This window comes from Eubalaena glacialis, chromosome 1 (assembly GCF_028564815.1).
Source record: "Eubalaena glacialis isolate mEubGla1 chromosome 1, mEubGla1.1.hap2.+ XY, whole genome shotgun sequence".
NCBI lineage: Eukaryota > Metazoa > Chordata > Mammalia > Artiodactyla > Balaenidae > Eubalaena > Eubalaena glacialis.
Window position 1 is genome coordinate 40,859,234 of NC_083716.1, and position 22,383 is coordinate 40,881,616.

General features: G+C 38.2%; 1 protein-coding gene across 2 annotated transcripts in view; it reads left to right on the plus strand.

Moving 5' to 3' along the window:
* The window catches only part of PRKG1 (protein kinase cGMP-dependent 1), a 1,239,224-nt gene that overhangs the window by 763,958 nt on the left and 452,883 nt on the right, over positions 1-22,383 (plus strand). For both annotated transcript variants that reach the window (XM_061195641.1, XM_061195645.1), the window contains exon 4: positions 21,012-21,117. In XM_061195641.1, the coding sequence (XP_061051624.1) occupies positions 21,012-21,117 (106 nt within the window). The remainder of the gene's footprint in view (positions 1-21,011; positions 21,118-22,383) is intronic.

Consider the following 22,383-nt stretch of genomic DNA (forward strand, 5'->3'; position numbering starts at 1 on the left):
CAATTGATGAACCCACATTGACACATCGTTATCACCCAGAGTCCATAGTTTACCATTAGGGTTCATTCTTCGTGGTGAACATTCTATGGGTTGTGACAAAGGTATTATGACATGTATCCACCATTACAGTTTCATGCAGAGTAGTTTCACTGCTCTAAAAATCCTCTGTGCTCTATTCATCCCTCCCTACCCCCAGCCCCTGGCAATTTCTGATCCTTTCACTGTGTCCATAGTTTGCCTTCTCCAGAATATCACATAGTATGTAGCCTTTTTCAGACTGGCTTCTTTTACTTAGTAATATGCACTTAAGTCTCCTCCACTTCTTTTCCTGGTTTGATAGCCCATTTGTTTTTAGCACTGAATAATACTCCATTGTCTGGAGGTACAACAGATTATTTGTACATTCACCTACTGAAGGATATCTTGGTTGCTTCCAATGACTGTTCTATTTTGTCTGATTATGCATGCCTTTTCCTACGGTACACTGTATCTTTACAGCTAGGTCTGTGTTTTGCTCTCTAGGTATCCCCTGTCATGGTAGCCTGTCCATGGTAAAGGCTTAAAAACTATGACTTAGAATGCTCCAGGGATTGCCAAACTGAGGATATAGGAATTAACACCAGGCATGAAAGCCCACATTAGATCTTTTTAGGGGTCTCTGGTATGTTTCTGTGTGTGCTGCAGCAGCGACTTTGTAATGCTCTGACCTCCTGTTCAAGACTGGCTGCCTGCAAAACCGTATGAGGATAGAGTTCATCACTATGAACTGATCACCAGCAGAGGCTGTGTTCCTGTTCTTGGTGTTGTATCTGGATGCTTCTAAGGCTGTAGAATCCAGATGTTCCAGTGCCTTACTTTGTATTGCTCAGACTATTTTAGCTTTCTACTTGGTAAAAGGAAAATTATTTTTTTTTTCATTTCTACAACACTGTATTTGAATTTCTCTTTTTCACACACATGCTCACAAAGCATAATTGAAAGCAAACAAAGAAACAAACAAACACACCCAGCAACGTCCTTTCGGGTATCATAGTGTTATCCTCCGTTTCTCATGGGGCACTTCCTTTGAGAATGCTCCCAGTAGAAATGCAGAGTTCAGCCCTGTGACTCTTTTTTTTTTTTTTTTAAACAACAGAGATTTCTTTTCTCACAGTTCTGGAGGTTAGAAGTCCAAGATCAAGGTGTCATCAGGTTTGGTTTCCTCTGAAGCCTTTTTCCTTGGACCCTTAGTCAGTTCAGGCTGACACTGGGTAAATCACGTATTCTTTTGTCTTTAGTTCCTCATCAACAAAATAGGATTAGGTATTACATGTGTGGCCTACCTTTGGAGGTGTTCTGAAGATGACAAGAAAAATATACAAGGGAGCCCTGTGCAAAATGCAAAGCACAGGCAATGTAAGCTCTTAGTGAATGGTTAACGAGCATTTTAGTTATCTTGCGCTTATATTGTAGGTAATAATTTTCCAAATGCTTTTGCATCCATTTTCTCATATAATTGAGGGAAGTATAGCAGATTTTATTATTCCCATTCTACAGAAGAGGAAAATAAAGCTGTAAGAGCTTGAATGGTATGTCATGGTTGAAGAATCTTTTCAGTAATGTGTATTAGGTACTTCCCAGTGTATACTCATTACTCTGAAATTTATCTTGCTGAATATATTTGATTTCATCCATTTGTAATAAAGTTTTGATTCTAATAAGCTTGTTCTAATATATTTAAAAATATACGATAGTTATGTTTCAATGTAATCCTTTATTTCTGAAAAGTTACTTGTGAAATCAATTCTGTGCACACATTTTTAATTTATTTACTTTAAAAACTTGGTGCTGCATGCCCACTCCTTGGATCTCCCAGATGCTTCTTCTATTTCCCATTGCTACAGCTGAGAGAAGACTTTATCAATTCCTGTTGAATAAAATATGTAAAATATATTATCGCCTTTATAAATTTTATAAAAGCAATCTGCTTATGTCTAGTTTTGGAGAGAGAAGAAAAAGGTATGTTTAATACCCATATTTGAAATGACTCTTATGGTAGGAGTGTATCTTTCTTAATACATACATTTAAAGTATGAAAATACATATTTTCATGCACACATTCATGCAAATATTATATAGCCAATAGTCTTAAGATACCAAGTAACATAAAATTGTTAGCAGCTTTTAATTATTTCTGGTCTTTTGATTGCCTTGAGGTATGTCACAAGTTTTCTAAATTAATCCATTATTGACCTGGTTTGGTAGACTGATTTTTACTTACCTAAATCACTCTGATAATAGACATTGTGCTTGGCTAAAGATTGTATGATATATTAATTAATGGATAGGGAATTTTCTTCTAATAAATCTGGGGAGATCATTAAGCATATCTTTGGTTAGTTATTTACAGAAGGTCTTGCATTTCATTTGTAAACCAAATGGATAGCCTACTTCCCCACCTGATTTATGTGAGAGCAGTACCATGCTATAAAACTTTGCAATAGAGTAAGTGCAAACGTACAGCCTTTGAAAGGAATGCTTATCTTTCTAGAATTGCAGAATTTATTTTAAGATTCTGGAATTGTAGCAAGGCATTTTATTTACCTTAAAGACACTAGAAATAAGGAATGCCTTGTTGGATAGAGTGGTATTAACAATATTCATAATAATTACTGTGTTCTATGGAGAGAACAACTGTCACTAAAGTTCAAAATTCTCCCCTTTCTGATATAATTTCCTCTTTCTTTTCAGGGCCAAATGCCCTCTCTGCTTTATAAAGAATTAAAAAAAAAAAAAAAAAAAAGACATCTCAGTCATTCCAGTCATCAAATCTCAGTGTGTCTGCATGTGTGTTTATACTCGTGATCTCAAATATGAATGGTGTAGATGTGAAAAAGCCGTTGGTTACAAAGCTATTCTGTTATGTTGTCATTTTAAAAGAGGCTGTTTCTCCAAAGCTAAGAGTGAAATTATAGCAGGTGCAGTTTCAGACTTCTACAATTATCCCAGATTACCCTTTCAATAAAATGTTGACAGCCTCGCAAAAACAGTCTTACTATGCTGACATTTGGAAGCAGACAGGCATTGCAAAATGTTCCATCATAACAGCAGTGGTTTGGGCCTCAGAAAATCTCTTTATATTGTTAATGGGAAATTATTGCTTTTCTCACTTCGTAAATATTCAGCCAGTACCTTCTAGTTCACCAGAACTTTATATTCCCCATTAGAAAACAAAGGCTGGTATAGGGACTCTTAAGTAATCACAGCTGGAATTAACACTACTTCTCTCCACTGGAGGGGCAAGCAAAGTAGGAGAAAGAAAGTATGTTTCTGCCTGTCTATAAGAACTATTGCTTCTAAGAAAACTTGAGTAGTGGGAGGAGTTGGAAGTCCCTGTAATTCTATTCCATACACAAAATAAGAAAGTAGTTATATGTGAATATTTCACCACCAGTTATGTCTGCAACATTAGGCAAAGTACTTGTATATATTTTCTTATCATCAGCACCCCCTCCATGCACCTGTGTGCACGCACACACGCACAACTTAGTTCAGTACTGCCTTGGATGAAAAAAAAAAATGACAAAAGCTCATTGAAATCTTCAGGGACAGGCTCGTTTTATATATAGCCTTAAGAAGTATAAACTATGCAATAGCAACCAGCAGTTAGATGAAGAATTCTGTCAAATCAAATATTTAACCTTATGAGACCCTGGCCTCCCATCCTCAACAAGAACTGCTTAACTTGAAGCAGCTGTAAAGAGAATATAAAAAACAAATACAGAAGTGGGTTGCTTAAAAGCAAATCAGCTCCCTTTCTCTGCATACACTGGTAATGATCGTGGAATACTTATCCCATGCCAAGCACCGTGCTTTACACATATTGACTTGTTTAATTCTCACAACAATGCACGAGGTAGGTACTCTTTTTAATCTAATTTTACAGATGAAGCTGAGCCATAAAGAGGTTAAGTAACTCGCCCATGTCCCACAGCTAGTAACTGACAGAGCTTGGCCTTGTATTCAGGCAGCTCCACTCCTGAGTCCTCACTCTTGACCCCCAGGCTACATTGCTTCTTATTGTATCATAGACTTTGCTGCTCTAAGTGGGGCCCTTGGACCAGCATCAGTAGTGTCACCTGGGCATTTGTTAGGTTAAATCTGAGGCCTCACTCCAGACCTACGCAATCAGAATCAGCATTTTAACAAGGCCACCAGGGGATTCTTATATACATTTAAGTTTACAAAGTACTGATCTAAGACCCTTACTAATAGAAAATAATCTATTTGAGAAGAAAAACAAAATTAATATTCTACCCCAATTAACTTGCCCCCTGATTTTCCCTGCAGGTTTTGGATATGTCAAAAAAGATTTCAAATGTTTAAGTAAGTTACTCTGTTCGTTCTTCCAATCACAAGTCTAGGCATGAAAGTATATGTGCTCATTACTCTTTCTTAGACTAATGGCTCTTAAGTTGTGGTGCCTGGACCAGCAGTATCTATCAGCACCACCTGGGAATTATTATGTATGTAAATTCTTGGGGGCCTAACCAATACCTGTTGGGGGTGGAGCCCAGCAATCTGTATTTAAAAAGCCCTCTAGGTGATTCACTGCCTCTCAAGTTTGAGAATCGCTGCCTTAGTTCTTCTGAAATGTTGCCCGATTTGAGTGATGCTGTGGATTATACTTTGCTGTTGAGCCCTCCTTTAAAGGTATGGTTCCTTTGTTTTGCAAACGAGGCGGTTTATGAATGTGTAGAAAAGTCTGTGATGTGAGCTTTAGTCTCATCGAAAACAAGCCACAGTCCTAGAAGACAGGAGCATAGCTTCTTGCAAACAGATGAGGCGGCTGACTTAATCTTTGCCAAAGTGGCTAATTCTTTGGAAAGGGTTGGCTCTGGCGTTTGCCCCCTTGTCATCTTGGTTAACTCTTTCTGCATCCCTTTTGACATTTCATTATACGTAATTGCTACTTTTAGCACTCTGCTTGTGAAAGGCTTGCTTTTGCTCGGTTGTCTGATGTGTTTTTCCTCCACGCTGGTTGGGGCTGACCTTTGACAGGCTTCTGACTTTGCTGTCTCCACAGCAATCATTGCCTTGGCTGCCGCGCAGCGTCTCTTAGTTGAGGCCTAATAAAGATGAAACGCACGCTTTGCGTGCAGGATGGCGTCCTTCAACTCTTCTTTCTCTCCCTGCCTGGTAATGCCGTTGTGTCTGATGTGGAGATGAATAGCTTTCTTGGAAATTACCCCGGAATGCCGTTTCCCCTGTGGTACTTCGGTGCAGCCTCTGTATGTGGCGCTCCCATCGTATATTCAGCATTAGCTGCTGTGTGCGCTCGTGTTTTTAAACTGCAAGCATAGGTTGGTCATCTTTTTCAAAGTTAAAAAAAGTAAAACAAAAACGGAACGACTTATACCTGTCAGGAAGAATGAATGGTTTTATCATGGGACATTTCTAGAGAAATTGGAATGTTTCTTTACAGTCAGTACCAGTCTATTTTACCTGTGGCATAAGTCCTGAAATGATCGTCGCTTTGCTGATTATTGGAGCAGCCTGATCGAACCGTGACTGTACCCCAGAGCTTGTCATTGTTTATGGGGGAGGGGATGTCTGCCTTATCTACTTCAAGTAAGCTGCCCTTATAACACATGCTTAATTCTGGCGTTTATCTGGAAATACAATTACGGTATTGAACTTCCTTCCCTGATGAAATAAGGAACAATTTCCTAAGTCTCGATCTGACTGTATAGTTTCATTAGCGTCAATTAGGCTGCCATTAATTTAGCTTTAAAAATGGTCACAGCTTTTGGAATAAAAAATTACCTTCTTGGGACTTCCCTGGTGGTGCAGTGGTTAGGAATCCGCCTGCCAGTGCAGGGGACACGGGTTTGATCCCCGGACCGGGAAGATTCCACGTGCCGCAGGGCAACTAAGCCCGCTACGCCACAACTACTGAAGCCCGCGCGCCTAGAGCCTGTGCTCTGCCACAAGAGAAGCCACCGCAATGAGAAGCCCATGTGCCGCAACTAGACTAAGCCTGCGCGCAGCAACAAAGACACGATGCAGCCAAAAATAAATAAAATTTTTTAAAAAACTATAAAAAAATACATTCTTTTATTTGTTTTTGCCTCTCATCTTCCTCTTTATTATTGAAAGGACAAGTATGTTACTGATGGAAAAAGGCTCACTTGTGACAGGAGAGTAATTAGTGTGAAGACCATGACTAATTAAAATAAACGTTCTTCTCATTTTTTAGAATCCAGGTTACTTATTGGGGTTGTTTTCTTTTTAAGCCATAAAATTGTAATTTGATTATTTTTATATAAAGAACATTTGGAATCATGTCAAGTCCTCATCAGAAATAGTGCCTTTATTTCTTCTTGGTATTTTTCATTAATGCCCTAAAACATGTACTATGACAATAGGTGAGTGGTAAACCAGTGCATGAAATGAGACGGGAAAAAACAGTGGTATTTTTGAGTATAAACTCCAGTCTTTAGTTCTCAGTTTGTCCTTTGCATACGCATCTCTCCACTTCTACCCTGATATGGTTTTTTTCCTCTTTATTACTGTTTCCTGATTAGAAAATAAGAAAAGGAAAACAATTGCATAAAAACATTGACCAGGGATGCTGAAAGAGCCAGCAAAGACAAAATCAAAAGGATAAACTTTACATCGTAAAACATATTTCTGGCTGCCTACTTAAATGCAGCTTGTAACAGATCCATGTGTGTCTATTATTGATTTACAATGAAGATTTCAAATTTGTTAGTAGATTTATTTGGCAATACTAGGCAGAAACAAGATACAAGGAACAATAAAGATTGAGGCTAGTTATGTTCATTATCTCCCAACTCCACGTTTTAGATTGAGTTGTACTCCAGCCAAGGCCATTGTCAACCATGCTCAATGTCCGATACATGTTTGTATTTGAACAGACATAATACACTCATGCCATGTTTAAATGCATAAAGCCAAGTTGATGAGGACATCACATGGTTAAGAAAGCACACACCGGCTACTTTTGTTAGTGACTGGGAGACATCTCAAGCAGCCAATATGGATAAATAGACCAATGGTTAGCCTAAGATGGTAACTCTGATTTATCTTAACGTAATAATGTATCTGTGGTTACACCGTTGTAGCATCTGGGTTAAGGAACTTAAGCTGTACTGTCTCCATTTCTCGTGATTTACTACATACTTAAAGCAGGTGGTATTAGTTATACTGAAGAATATAGATTTGAAATCCCCAGAAGTCTATAACTGAGGATATGGTCAGGATGTATGGGGTAATTTTTAGAAATCTGGCGTTTCAGAATGGAGTGAATGATATCAGTGAAGTCAGACAAGGTGGAAAGTTTGTTGATGTTTCGTTAATTTTGGCTAAGATCTGCCGAAGTCATGCCTGGGTTCTATAAAATATGGCAGCACAGCAATCTAAGGGGGTGGGTTTGTTGTGTCTGATCTGAGTGGTGAGGGGTAGAGATGCCTTGCATGTGTTTTAGGAGTTTATGGCTTTGAGTTAAATAAGGAGTGTCTGTTTTGCAGATGGAGCCAAATGAAAGGAAAAGAGAAATAAGATTTAAAAAAAATTTTTTTTAAGTTGTAAAGTTTTGCTAACTTCATTAACGTCAGGAATTTGACCAGTCCTCCCTTTCTTTATTTCGACAAACTGTTATCCTCCTGGTCTCACCGTAAGCACTTTTTCCTCAGGGAAATCTTTCCTCACCCCCTAGAACTTGATTAGATGCTCCTGATAAATGCTCCCTACAGACCTCGTGAACCTGCCAGGTGAGCCTAACACTTACCACCCCCTATTGATATTGCATGCTTAATTGTTCTCTGCTCCATTGAACCACTGCAAGCTCCTAGAAGATAGCAAAAAATACACATATATTTCCTATCATATCTACAGTGCACGGCAGTTAGTATTTCCTAAACACTTTTGTGGAACAGATAACTTACCACATTCAAGCTTCACTTATGACTTTAGTATTTTCCTTTTCTTTATGTATCAGTGCTTTGTAATGATTCAGCTGTGTCTTGAGGTCTTTTACCACTCAAAAAACTTTCGAGAATTAGATCAAGGCAACTAGACTGCTTAAGATTTCTAGAAATGTCTGTTATTATTAGGCAATGTATCCTTGGGAAAAAAAAAATCTACTTTCTATAAAGGTCATGCAGGCCAAATTTACAATTTGGAAAAGGTAAATCTTAAATGAGTACCATATTGATCTGAATGTTTTTGGTCATTATGGTTAAAATTGTGATATGTGAATTGAGAATGTCTTTGAAGGAGTTTTGGGAAATGTACTCTGTAGCTATTGGCATCTGGCTGGATATATTTTTATAAAATCACTTAATCTCTCTGTACCTTTGTTTGTTTTTTATGCTTCCTATTGATATAATGGAATTATTATAACTTGTTTTATCTAAGTATCATTTCAAAAAATTAGAATTATATATGTGAAAGCACTCTGAAAACTATAAAATCCTATTCAAATGGCTTAAAGATTCCAGAGCTTAACCTCTTTTCTATATTATGCAGTGATTATGCCAGAATTAGCAATTTGTAAGGCATGCGGGACTCCTTCTGGGGCTCCAGAGACCAGACTCGGTCTGGCCTAAGCAAAAATGTAACTTGATTGATCACATACTCAGAAAGGGGGAAAGGAGGATGAGGAATGGGTAGGGATGGGACCCTGGGATTGAATTCCTCAGCATGGTGGTTCTCCAAGGAAGAGACGCTGCCAGGGCAGGCACAGCAACACCCCCACGCAGGCTGAGTTTAGAAGTAACCCTGCTACATATATTCACATCTGTCTTCATCTCCTCTTAGCAAATATACATCCTTCAGTGGTGTGAGCAAATGACAGGCTGTGCTCGGTCTGCCATTATTTTGCCGAAGGAGTTGGCACAGCTATTCTGAGCAAAGGCAAATCATGAGGTGGCTAATTTGCACTCTATCACCTTCGTGCCTTCACAGTTGGAGCTGTTGTGTGAAAACGATGTTTGGTGCAAGACAAGTGGATATATTTAATATGTTTAAGCAGAGAATCCTCTTTTCTAGAAGTCCAGATTTTTTTTTTCTCCAGAAGAAACCAGTGACTCTGTAAAATACAGAAGATACTGCTTTTTCCATCTGTAAAAATAAGAACTATCAGTTTCTATATTGCATCATAGCACAACCAACCTCTGCATTCAGTTCAATGAAAGCTCATTTTTCTAATTGTTGTTGAATGATCAGTTGTCATTGCAACACTGCATCTTCCAGACGAGTAAAATCACAAGAAGGAAAATAACATTCTCTTTATATGCCAAAAGTAGACAGTTTTGAAAATATAAAACAGCTGAGCTCACTTGACTTTCTTGATGTCCTCTACTTCATCTGCCAGTGGAGGAGATGGTTAGAGTACTCCCTTTCCTTAGTATTTTTTCCCCAGAATTCTGCCAAATGTAGAGAATTACATATAACTTACTACAGAAGAGATGGGCCAAGAAGGGACATTTCTATTTGAAAGCCTACTAGTGCCTAGAAAATAAATGTGAAGTAGTATTGCAGCTGTTTCTCTTAACCAGCTGGGTCATATACTTTCTTAATGGGACCGAGACAGAAGCATTGGTTTTCATATTTATGTGAGGACTTGAAAGGGATCATAAATTATGATGGCTGAGTCTAGCCTTAAGGTAGCAATGAACTAAGATGATGTGGAGGTAGACAACGAAATGGAAACTTCTAAAGCACATCAACAGGGAGCTCTTCAGGGAAGATACAGCAGGAGGTTAATGGACATCTAATCTTAATGCTTCATTTTGTTTCCCCTTGAGAGATGAGATTAATTAAGCATACATCAAATATATGGCTTCTGGCATATAGACACAGTGTTTGCAGAAAGAGAAACAGTATGATATAAGAACTGACTAGGAAAAAGGAAACCCCTCCTTTGGGAGACAAAATTTTAATAACATTTCCAAGCTGAAGTCACGTAATTCAACTTGCAAGGAAAAGTTATTAGTATGACTTTGTAAAGATGTCTACTTGAATTTCAGCAAATATGTAAGCATATGTTTTCAGCCTCTCAGTGCAGTGTTTTGGGATGCAGCTCATCCAACTGACAAGAGGACTTACAGATGTAATACCCATTTCCTTAATGAGATTCGAGACTTAAAATCTGTTGTTATGAACAGATGTGCTATGACATTTACCAACCACGTGCTGATAGTTTTTGAATTAGGCACACTGTTCAAAATATGCCAAACGGCAGGGAATTGTCACCATAATAGGGCTGCTGGCTACACCACCTCAGTAACTTGCCAGAGATTGAAGCTTATGATGGAGGTCCAAAATGTGCCATGTTTGGAGCCTCACTGATGTGATAGAGAGCCTCTACGTACTGAAGAACTCATTGAAAATGAATATCATTAAGGTGGACTGGCCACCCAGCCTCTGTTTCCTTTCTAAAGGATCACAGACCATCTGTTGAAGAATATTCTAGAATTTTTCAAAGATTTGATTTCAACTAAATTATATGAGGCCTGTTTATAATAGAATTAAGGAATACCTAAACGTGCCAGGCAGGAATATGTGTGAGTTATTCATTTAACAAATATTTATGGATCATTTTCTACATGCCAGTAACTGGAGACACACTGAACTGGGGATAAAAAGATGAACAAGACCCACTTTTTGCCCTCAAAGAGCTCTATGCTGCTGTAAGCCAGCTTCTTATATTTTTTATCATATTAAGACACTCTGAGTCTTTATCTTAATTCTCCTCTTAACCTTTAAGCCTTCCTAAACCTGTATGCAATTCACCAAGTAATGTTCTGTTTTATTATTCTGAGGTAGTGAACCAACTTCATGACTGCTGTAAACTTTTGGGTTTTTTGTTTGTTTGGTTGGTTTTTTTTGTTTTGTTTTTTTTTAAACTCAGAATTCATTGCCATTAGCCCACAGGTTAGTGTTTGTTTTCTATGTGTTTATAAGATGGAAACATCATTAAAGGACATCCTTGAGTGAAGAAGATTTGAGATGCCAGGTATCATGCTGAATATTTACCATGAGTAATTTCATTCGTATCTGAGAAGAATTTCATGAGGCATACATTATTATCTTGGTTTCCTAAAATAGACTGATGAAATCTTAAATTACTTGCCCAAGGCCACACAGCTCCTGTGTGGTTACAGGGAAGATACACAGGCCAGATTACTGGCTTTCATGCTGTAGCATGCTGTCTCATGCCTTTATTTCTTTTGCATTCCTGAGCCTTTCAATTTGTGCATGAAGCATTGACTGAGACGCCATTTCCTTCATTAACATCAACAAATGATATCACCTGTTTTCTAGACATTTGACTATCTCGCATAGGCCTGTCACGAAACCATCATCCTGTGTACAACGTCCCTTACAGGAGTATGTTACCTCAAAATAACTATCATTATGTATTCATTCATATAGATCTATGACTCACTTCTCTCTGCATTGATCTCTTACCTAGTATAAAATCTTGTGGTTCAGTTACTCCTTTGAGGTGATCCAATTCAATTTTCCATCTGATATAGGAAGTCTTTCTCCACTATTTTATTAGGTGGTCTACTGGAGCATTTCCTGTGATGGGAAGTTTCTTAGGACAAGATTTAGCCATTGCTGCATTCCTTTTGTCTTTACATTGAGTCTTAATCACCAATCCTGTCAGTTCTAATTAGTGGCTTAGTTCTGTCCTTGACAAGTAGGAAAGAATTACCTCTTAATCCACCAGAAACATTATGGAGTGGATTGATTCAAATTTTGCTTGAGGTGGAATAATTAAGACTATTAGCATAAGGTAGAATAATAAAGAAGTGAATATATAAATAGGAAAAGTAAAGAAAGTTAGCTTTCAGCAGCAAGGAGGTACTTGAGAACAAGGTATGTATCTTAGTTATCTTTGTATCACCAGTGCCTAATACAGTTCTGGGCACGTAGTAAGCTCTCAAATGTCTGAGGAATGTTTGTAATAAATGTCTCCCAACTTTTGATTTCAGGCTAGCCCTTAATGCTACTATAAACAGCTTCATTGAATTGACTTAAAGTCTAATAAAGCCATCAAATCTTTTAGGACAGTTACTGAGTTTTTGCTTTCTCTTATCCAGAGTGAATATCCTCAGTTTCTTCTTCTTTTTCGCAGATTGTTTTCCCCTTGTAACCTAGTCACTTATTTACCCTAAAACATTTGTTGAATCCTATGAGGTATCACAGTACTCGTAGTGGACCGTGTATGGTACTGATATGATTCAGGTACATGAATAACCATGAAGCAAGTCAGAGTGATAAAAAACCACAAAGGAGGCAAAATCAGAAGGTTGTAGGAAAAAAATAGAGAAATTCTAGCTGGGGTGAACTGGAAAGTCTTCATGGAGAGAGTGGCCTTTAAACTGGGTCTTGAAGGGCTACTAGGATTGTCATGAGTAGGAGAAAATAATTGGAGCAAAGACCTGAAGGCAGAGAACGGAAGTGTGGATTTAGAAACTTGACAGTAGAATCATTGGATAAAATAAAAGGTCTGTGTAGAGGATTGTGAGAGATGAATTTTGAAAGGTACTTTAAACTGAATATGGATTAAATGCAAGGATGGAGAGGTTTTGCTTTATTTATTGGCAGTAGGGAGCCATTGAATATTTTGTGGGTAGAGTAACAGGATTAGAATAGTACTTTAGGAAGATCAATCTTGCAGGACTGATTGGAGTAGTTTATCACTTTCCTAAGTGTGCTTCTCTGTCAGTAGCTCAAAGTGATTATGTAATCTTCACTAGACAACTCAGAGCACTTTGGTCTTCACGACTATTATTATCTGGGGGTCTTTTGGCTCCTCCTTTCGCTCTTGGTCCCTAATTTGTATCTGAGTTAGAGAGAAAGCCACTTACTTCCTAGAGGCTCATTCCCCCTTTCTTCCTGCTCTTTTTCCTGATATACTTGACATTTTGCTTCATGTCAGCGTTGTTTCAGATGACCTGAGGTTGATTGATTTACTTTATCTCTCTCTCTCTCTTCATTTTTATACCCCTCCCTCCAACCACCAGCCCCCACTACCAGATTTAGAACCAGGTGTCTACAGGTTTCTAAATAATTGCACTTTGGTTTAGTAGATGTTTACAACAGTACACTTTATTGTCTTAACAAGGAGTGCCAGGAGAAAGACTGTGACACCTGGGAAGTCCCTGCTTCCACGGCCAGGTTTTGCATCCCCAGTCCCTGTTACTAATTAGCACTTAGTTTTTGGTGTTTATGGGCTTTGGCCAACAAGAAGGGAGATGTGGTTAGAGTTCTGCATGAGTGGAGTTTGCTCTGGTACACTTGGCCCTCACATATATTTGTCTCTGCTGCCCTTGGTGGCTGCTGTCAGCTGGACTCAGGATGGTTCACATGACTTTAACTTTTAAAGATGACTTTTTGACGCCACTGGGACTCCCCCTGCATAAAAACTGGTGCCTGTAGAATGAAGCACAATGCTTCTTGAGCTTTTTCACTGAAGGCCACTAAAGACAGAAGGTAGCTCCTGGTAACTCTGGAGGTTAGGGAGAGAGGGGTGTGCTAGGCATGCCATGGTGCTGAGAGCCAGGAGAGGGAGAGGTGGGGTAGAAGATGGTCACGAGGAACCTGCCTCAGGTACAAAATACTTTTGAAGGCTCCCATTGCTTTTGAACCTTAGGTAAAACTTGCAGCCCAAGCTTCTGTTTTAATTTCAAGAAATCTTCACCACCTCCGTTATGGAAGTCAAATTCCTATTCCTTTTGCTCCTGTGATACTCAGTGATGATGAATAGGGTGGTGAAGTGGGTCAGAAAAAGAGGGTGAGGAAAGCAGATATCCTTAGCCCAGTTTCAGAAGCATGCAAGAGTAAAAAGAACCAGGCTTTGGAGTCAGAATGAAACTGAATCTTAGAATTATTATATGTGTGACCTGGGCAGTAACTTAGCTTCTCTGAGACTCAGTTTCCATATTTATAGGAAGGGGACAAGAATATCTCATAGGATTAGTATAGGATAAATAGATATAACAGACATCAAGTTCTTATCATGTTGTATAGTAAATGTTGAATAATGGTACCAAAATAATGCTCGTTATTATTTGTGTATCTGTACAAAAATAAATTACCACCTATTTGGCCCTTTCAGTATTTTTAACATTTGAAAGTGAATTTAAATTTTAAAATCATCACGTTAGTTAATGTTTTAATATCTTCAGAAAGCTAGCACTTGGTCTTACCGGTTACATTGTTCAAGGTATGAAGTTGAGCAGAATTTAGAGAAACAACTATCACTCCTTTTGGCTTCCTTAAAGGGCAGCCCATTGTACCAACTCCTTTCAAATACATGCACATCATGACAATACTGATAAGTGATTTTTCTACTGTTAAGCTTATAATAATGATTATTTTTTTTTTTTTTTTTTTTTAATGATTATTCTTATCTGCAATGTCCAACTTTATTTTATCTTTATTTTATTTTTGGCTGCGTTGGGTCTCCGTTGCTTCACACGGGCTTTCTGTAGTTGCGGCGAGCGGGGGCTCCTCTTCGTTGCGGTGCACGGACTTCTCATTGCGGTGGTTTCTCTTGTTGTGGAGCATGGGCTCTAGGTGTGCGGGCTTCAGTAGCTGTGGCACACGGGCTTAGTTGCTCCGCGACATGTGGGATCTTCCCGGACCAGGGATCGAACCTGTGTCCCCTGCATTGGCAGGCAGATTCTCAACCACTGCTCCACCAGCGAAGTCCTGCAATGTCCAACTTGACAATCTATCATCTTCATAGAATATATATCATTAAAGAGAGAACTTTTCTAGGCAAGAAAGTTTAAAATATAACCCCCATACTAACAGTGAGGCAGTCTGCACAGTGGAGATATCGGTGCTCTCCAGATGCACTGTAAACAGCAAATGGCCTTTTCTAATTATGAAACATTGGTCTCAGAACATTACAGCAGCTGGAATTTGACTTTAGGCAAACATATGCCTTAATAATGTTGGGAAGCATTTGTGGGCTTCATGGACCCCCCTCAAGGTCTTTTGTAAGCCGATTCTGTAGCACTAAGTATCTGAGTTATCACAGATGATTCAAGCTTCAAGAAAATGGGGGGTGGGGTGAGGTGTAAAAATAAAGTTTCTGGAATTTCTGGAGCATATAGTAAAGTACCTTACGGTCTGAGCTGGAGCTCTTTTAATGTTGAAGGTAAAGTAGGAGAACAAGCTAATGACGCCTGTCTTGTTCTTCCACCCACATTAAGCCCTCCAAAGCTTCTAGCTCATTCACACACAGTTTAGATCAGCAGAAGCTTTGAGATGAGACCTGCCTACTATCTGAGAATGTTTCCTGGAAAACGGGCTGACTTGGGGAAGAATAGGTCACTCTGGAATCCTTGTCAGAAAACTCAAACAGTGTTTTGCTGCTAGGGAAAGACACTTGGAAAAGCTCAAATTGAAAACCCATTCTCTTCTAATGGAGATTATGAAGGTCTAGAGTAATTTTTCCAACGAAGTACAAGAATAGAGATTTTATTTGGACAAAATGTTTGACATACACACAAAATGCAATTTAGAAAATACCTGATGAGCTCTACTTTGTGCCATCCCAGGCACAAGAGAAGCATGCAAAGAAATTATATGAATATTGATATGCGGGGCTCAGTGTTAACCCTTTATTTGCTGAGCTGAGGAAATCCTTGGGAGTCCTGGGCAGAGGGCTGGGAATAGTCAGGGAACTTAGGGAAGTGGCTGTTTGTTAATAAGTAGACCATACTTATTTAGTAATTTGTATGTCCCTGTGGATGCAGACCAGCTAAAGTATTACCTCTTCCCTTACCACTCTTCCTTTCTCCTTCTCTGAGGTAATCCTTTCTTCAGGATACTTAGAGCAGGGGCTCTTAAGGGTGCCATGGACCTATTTGTCACTCTGATGAAGCATATGGACTCATCTAAGAATGTTTATAAAAGCATAAAATCAAACACACAGGATTACAAAGAACCATTTATTTTGAGATACAATGATAAAACATTTAATAATTGTGATTAAATAACATTTAAAAATAAGATCTAGAGCTCTAGTAACTATCATAAGTTCAAAATAATGATGAATGTAAATTATATTTAAGATATCTGCAGCAAATGTAGGATGATATAAAAATAGCCATGGTTTCTATTGCTGACAAACCACTTACTGTGGTTTGTTGCCTATACTTACAGAAGAAATGCTAAATTTCAGTAACAGGGTAGTAAAAATAAAGATGTTGTTTTCCCACCTCACATTCACAAATCCTTTGTGTTTCATCCACAGACTGCTTGGGGCTCCATGGACCCCAGGTGTCTCCATTCAAATTTCTGTAACAAATACCATAGACTGGTTGGCTTAAACAATGAACATTTATTTCTCAGAGTTTTGGAGGCTTGAGGTTCAGGATCAGGGTGCCAGTATGGTGGAGTTCTTGGTGAGGGCCCTTTTCCTGATTATATCCTCAAGTGGCCTTTTCTAGGTGTGTTCAATTGACTAGATTGGCATAAAATAAATAGGGGCAGAATACTTATTTGAGTCTGTAAGTGCTCTATACCTACACATGCTTTCTCAGTGTTCTTCCAAAATACAAATTGGGCAGCAGATGAATTCCCCAGTTGGAGAATTTAAGCCAAACCCAGATTTGTGGTTTCAGAGTCTAGCACAATTTTACAGCTCATTCTTCTATAATCTTGGTGTCCCCTAAATGAAGGTCAACTTTTGCCTACAGTGAAGGTATTCTTAATGTACTCATACACTTAAGAGATCCCAGAGTAATGGTAACTTGTATCTTTTCCACAGAGTTCAATCTGGCCTTAACCTGAAAAAATGATAAATGTTTCCAATAGCGAATTTTAGATACAAACTTGAACAAAAAGGAAAATCCCTTCCCAACCCTTTTTCTGCTTTACACTCTTCAGACTTAATGTGTTCAACAACAGCAATCATTGTGAAAATCACAGGAATTTTATTTGGGAAGTGCTTATCCCCTACAGAGATTAATATACCACTTAATATCCAAGGTAAACGGATGTTTTGAATGTTCTCTAAGTTATGGAAGCAACAGACATACACTCCAGCAGGCTGTTTAAGAAGCAAGATGTTAATCACAACTCCAATATAACCATACTTCTGACAACATTACAAGGTGATTATTAGTCATGCTTGCCCACCTGTAAAATGCTGACTTGACTAATATGCATATTGGCAGCATATAAAAAAGGTGTTGGCACCTTGCCCAAGGTCATGGACAAACTTGAAGTTTCATTAAGCCATATTGATTATCATGCAAAATATCTGGAACACAGTTTTACTCGGACATTCCATTTACACGGGCTATTGAAATCAGAAGATAAAACAAAAATACTGAATTCTGTGAACTTAATTTCAGAGATCGTTTTTCTACACATGAATTATGATATCTAATAAATTCAGTTTAGACATTTTAATGTAACCTTAGAGTCTGACTAGGCATATATATTTTCTGCAGGTGAACTTCATGTACACAAATTACATTAATTAACAATTATACCCAGTGTTTATCAAATAAAAAGCAAGTTTCTTGAGTTGGGAAGTTAGAGGAAACAAGACAGGGACTTTTCTCTGAGGGAATGTAGTACAGACTTATTTGAGGTAACGTAATATCGACATAGAGATAATTGACTGTGTTTGGTAACGTGCAAAGTGCCAGTAAATGACACAGAAAAAGCTATAGTTGTAAGACAAAAAGGTTGTTTATCAGGAGAGACAAGGGATGGAGCCTGGCCTTGAAGTGTGAACTCAGACTAATAATGCTGCAGGTAACTTAGTACACACACACACACACACACACACACACACACACACACACACACACACACGCACACACACACACACACACACACACCTGCCAAGCCTCTGCTGTTACTCCAATTGCTGCCTTATTCACTAAGACCCTCCTCACTTCACTCCTGAATTACTGTGGCCTCTGCCTGGCACTCCTTACTCCTTGTCTGAACCTGTGCGTACAGTGTATTAGAACAATTTTCCTTACACTGGGCTTTTATCATATTAACTACTGTGCCCTATGGTTTGTACATAAAGTATTATTTTGATGGAGCCAGTGTTGGTCTGTGTTCTGCTTGACTCCGGTGTTTCTGAATCCAGTGTGTCCCTCCTAGATTAGTCTTTCTCAGCTATCACTATGATATCTTTCGGTTTAAGAGATTGTAATAGAAGCTTTTATATACTGTTACCAGGAGTATGCACTGTGATGTCTTTCTGCGGGGCAAAGCCTTAAAATGTATATATGCTTTATTTCACTTTGACATTATGCTTTTAATCATGACTTTGTGCATTTTAAAAAAATATATAATACAACTATTTTTATTGCTGCTATTTTAAAAATAAAATTTGTTGGCATATCCTAATTGGTCCTCTGGAAGGAGGAGGGTCTATACTGGAAACACCTGGGAACCATTAAAAATGATGAATATAGAAAATACTGATTTTTTTTCTAGTAAGCATTTAATTTTTTTTTGATATCCCCATGGTATATCCTTTAAAATTGTGGTTCTTTTTTGTTTTGTCTTTTTAAGATCTCTAGTAGCTTTCTGTTGTTCATCAAATTAATCCTTGCTTCCTATGCCTGGTTGCCAGGGCCCCGCATCAACCTACTCTCAAATTGTGTAGCAACCTTATAGAAATCTCAACCATTTCAGTCTGTTTTATCCCTGACTGGACTCCCACAGCCCAAACTCACTTCCAGCTGTGCTCTTGTGTATGTACTTTCCCCACTTGACTACCCTTTGTCTCTCTCCTAATTCAACTCCTATCTTTTTTTTAATAAACTTATTTATTTTATTTTATTTTTGGCCGCGTTGGGTCTTCGTTGCGGCTTTCTCTAGTTGCGGCGAGCGGGGGCTACTCCTCGTTGCGGTGCACGGGCTTCTCATTGCGGTGGCTTCTCTTGTTGCAGAGCATGGGCTCTAGGCACGCAGGCTTCAGTAGTTGTGACATGTGGGCTCAGTAGTTGTGGCTCGCAGGCTCTAGAGTGCAGGCTCAGTAGTTGTGGCGCACAGGCTTAGTTTCTCTGCGGCATGTGGAATCTTCCCGCACCAGGGATTGAACCCGTGTTCCCTGCATAGGCAGGCGGATTCTTAACCACTGCGCCACCAGGGAAGTCCCGTATCGTTTTTTAAGGGTCTACTTCTTATGCATCTTGTCCTGATTTTCTCAGTCCTTCGTGGGTATATCATCCAGTTCTATGGTTCGTCTCAAGTAAACAGGTGTTCTGGAAAGGAGCCTGGATTCAACAGAGGAACTAGGATGTGACTGGAGCACACCTGTGAGATAAGCGTTGTTTTCTGCTGAAGGTTGATTTTTGAAGGCTATTTGGAATGGAGCCATGCACACACCGGTCCTTGCTGCTTTGTTCTTTTTCTACTTTACTGGAGAAAAAAGATTCTCAGTTAAGAGCTGGCCAAGGGAGAAAGTCATGTTTTCTTTTTTAGCTTCAAACAATTTTGCAAGGAAAAATTAGGTAAAGTTCAAAGATAAAGGTTTGCTCTAGAGTGCAATATTCCTTTATCATCTGTTCCTCTGTGCATTGCTTCTAGCATCTTCCTGCAAGGCACATACATGGCCTGATTACTCGAGCATTTTCTCCTCTCCCTTACGCCCAAATCTTGATCTGTTGCATTCACTGGGCTTAGTCTGAGAACTGTGAAGAAGAGAGAACTGCATTCGTCCATTTTTGTGTTTGGTTCACTAAACTATATACCCCAGCCCCATTCACTGGTCTTGCTCAAACCCCTGCACAGCCCTTCTCTACCCCACACTCCATGGGTACTATGTATGAATTGTCTTTTTTTTTTTTTTTTAATTAATTTATTTATTTATTTATGGCTGTGTTGGGTCTTCGTTTCTGTGCGAGGGATTTCTCTAGTTGTGGCGAGCGGGGGCCACTCTTCATCGCGGTGCGCGGGCCTCTCACTGTCGCGGCCTCTCTTGTTGCGGAGCACAGGCTCCAGACGCGCAGGCTCAGTAATTGTGGCTCACGGGCCCAGTTGCTCCGCGGCATGTGGGATCTTCCCAGACCAGGGCTCGAACCCATGTCCCCTGCATTGGCAGGCAGATTCTCAACCACTGCACCACCAGGGAAGCCCTGAATTGTCTTTTTTAGTTTATGTGCTAACTTAAAATATTTCTATTATGAAAATTTGCAAACATACAAATAGCATAGTAAAACATGCTTCTTGAATACCCATCACACAGATTCAATTACCAACATTTTTAGTGTACTCTTTTAAAACCTAAGTTTATCTTAATATTTTGTTCTCTTACGCTATAACATGTCTTTCTAAAACTTGTCTTTTAGTCATGTGCTTAATAGATCGAATAGTGATCTCTTCTGTGGTATTCAGTTTCAATACTTAATTATTCATTGTCAAAGACAGTGGTATGTGAGAGAAATTAAAATTCAACAAACGTAGCTAATACATTGATAACTTCATATGGTAACTTTGGGCACAGGTTACAATTTAATTGTAATTATTATTTCTATTCTATTAAGTTAACCACTAAACCTGACAACTAAATTTTCACCTATATTTTTAAAAATTAAAATATGATCGATCATGTGAGTCATTAACACCATTCTGGTTAATTACCAGGGAGTGTTATTTCTTGTGAACCTCTCTTATTCTTTATCCGATTTCCTTTGTATATAGTCTTGAAATTACTAAATACTTTCAATGTGCTCTTAGACCATCTCATCCCTTAAGGACATAAGAGCAACAGGAATCTTCCCTATAGACATTAATACTAGTATTGAAAATTATGAACTACATTTTGTCTGTAAGAATACTTGCCTTCTTAACTAAATAGGATAGCATTATGATATTAGCTTTAAACCAAGGTTAATCATTTTTATTCCACTGAATAACTCATTGCTTTTGCACATTATAATTCACTGTTGAAATACTTTAATTTTTTTTCCTATTTTTTTTTTTTTTTTCTTTTTCTGCAGCTCTTGTAAATGTGAAACTCTGGGCCATTGATCGACAATGTTTTCAAACAATAATGATGAGGACAGGACTCATCAAGCATACCGAGTATATGGAATTTTTAAAAAGGTAGGATGCTTTCTTTTCTCCTGAGAGTGTTTTATTGTCTTTTCAACCTTCCTCTGAAATGCAGCCCGGGGAACACTTTTTGCCTTTATCTCAGTCTTATTAGCCTAAAAATTTGTGGAAGTACAAGACTTTGGACTGGCTTCTTTCTATTTCTGCTGCCAAATTTCACGATAGGTGGTTAAGTCAGAACTTCAGAGTTTCATCCAACATCCTCCGATAGAGGAGAGCAGCATAGAGGACAGAAGCAAGTGAGCATTTGCAGGAACAACGACAACAAAAAGGTTATTGAGTCCATCTCTAACTGTTGATCAGTTAATATATTTACCTCTTCTAAAGCAACTCACAGTACAAGACTGAATCATCTCTTGTGTGAGGTTCTATATTAAAGATCAGTTGACTAAGATGAAAAGTTCCAAGAAGAAGTTTATTATCCTTTAATCCTGAATTTAATTTCCCAAATTAAATTCATTTTATGTTGCAGTTCTGAGGTATCAAAAGCTTTTCTTTTCCTGATATTATATATTATCATAATAACTCAGTATACCATAGGAATTGGAATAAAATGCCAGCTTTCGTTTCTTAGGAATATACTGATAGTCACTGAAATTCATTTCTTTGTCTCTATGCTTATTTTAAAGAGTATATATTATCATTAAAAAGAATATTGACAACTTTGACTTTTTTCTAAAAATAGTTATTTTGTATAATTTTTCTTTTGAAACAGGACCATCACTAAATAGTGATGTACAGAGTATGTGAGCTAAATGGGAGTGCAACACCAATTAAGATTTCATTTTTGAGAGCTAGAATGTTAAACTGGCCTTTACATTTTTATTTTTGGTGAAGAAATGGTTTAAATGGAGTCAAAAAATCATATTTTGTGTCAGTGATAGAAAAATCTTAATGGATATCTATTGAATTTTCTTAAATGCAATTTTACTGTTCCTTACTTGGGTATTTCTTTTGGTTAACTTGTTTCTGATTACATTTTTTATTTCCACATAATTTTTTCTTTATTCCTGGTAAAATGACAATAAAATTCAAATATGACATCAGGTGAGACCATGTTAAAAAATTACTCTATTGGCAAGGTGTTGGTTTTTTTTACTAAAGGTGATTGAATGAAACAGAAGTGGAAATGTGAATTTCTTCTGTTTGAAGATTAGTATAGTTTGCGAGGAAATTAAATTATTCAGGTGCCATCTGTGTATGTTATATATGTATATATATGTTGATATGTGTGCTGATACATAGATGTGTGTATGT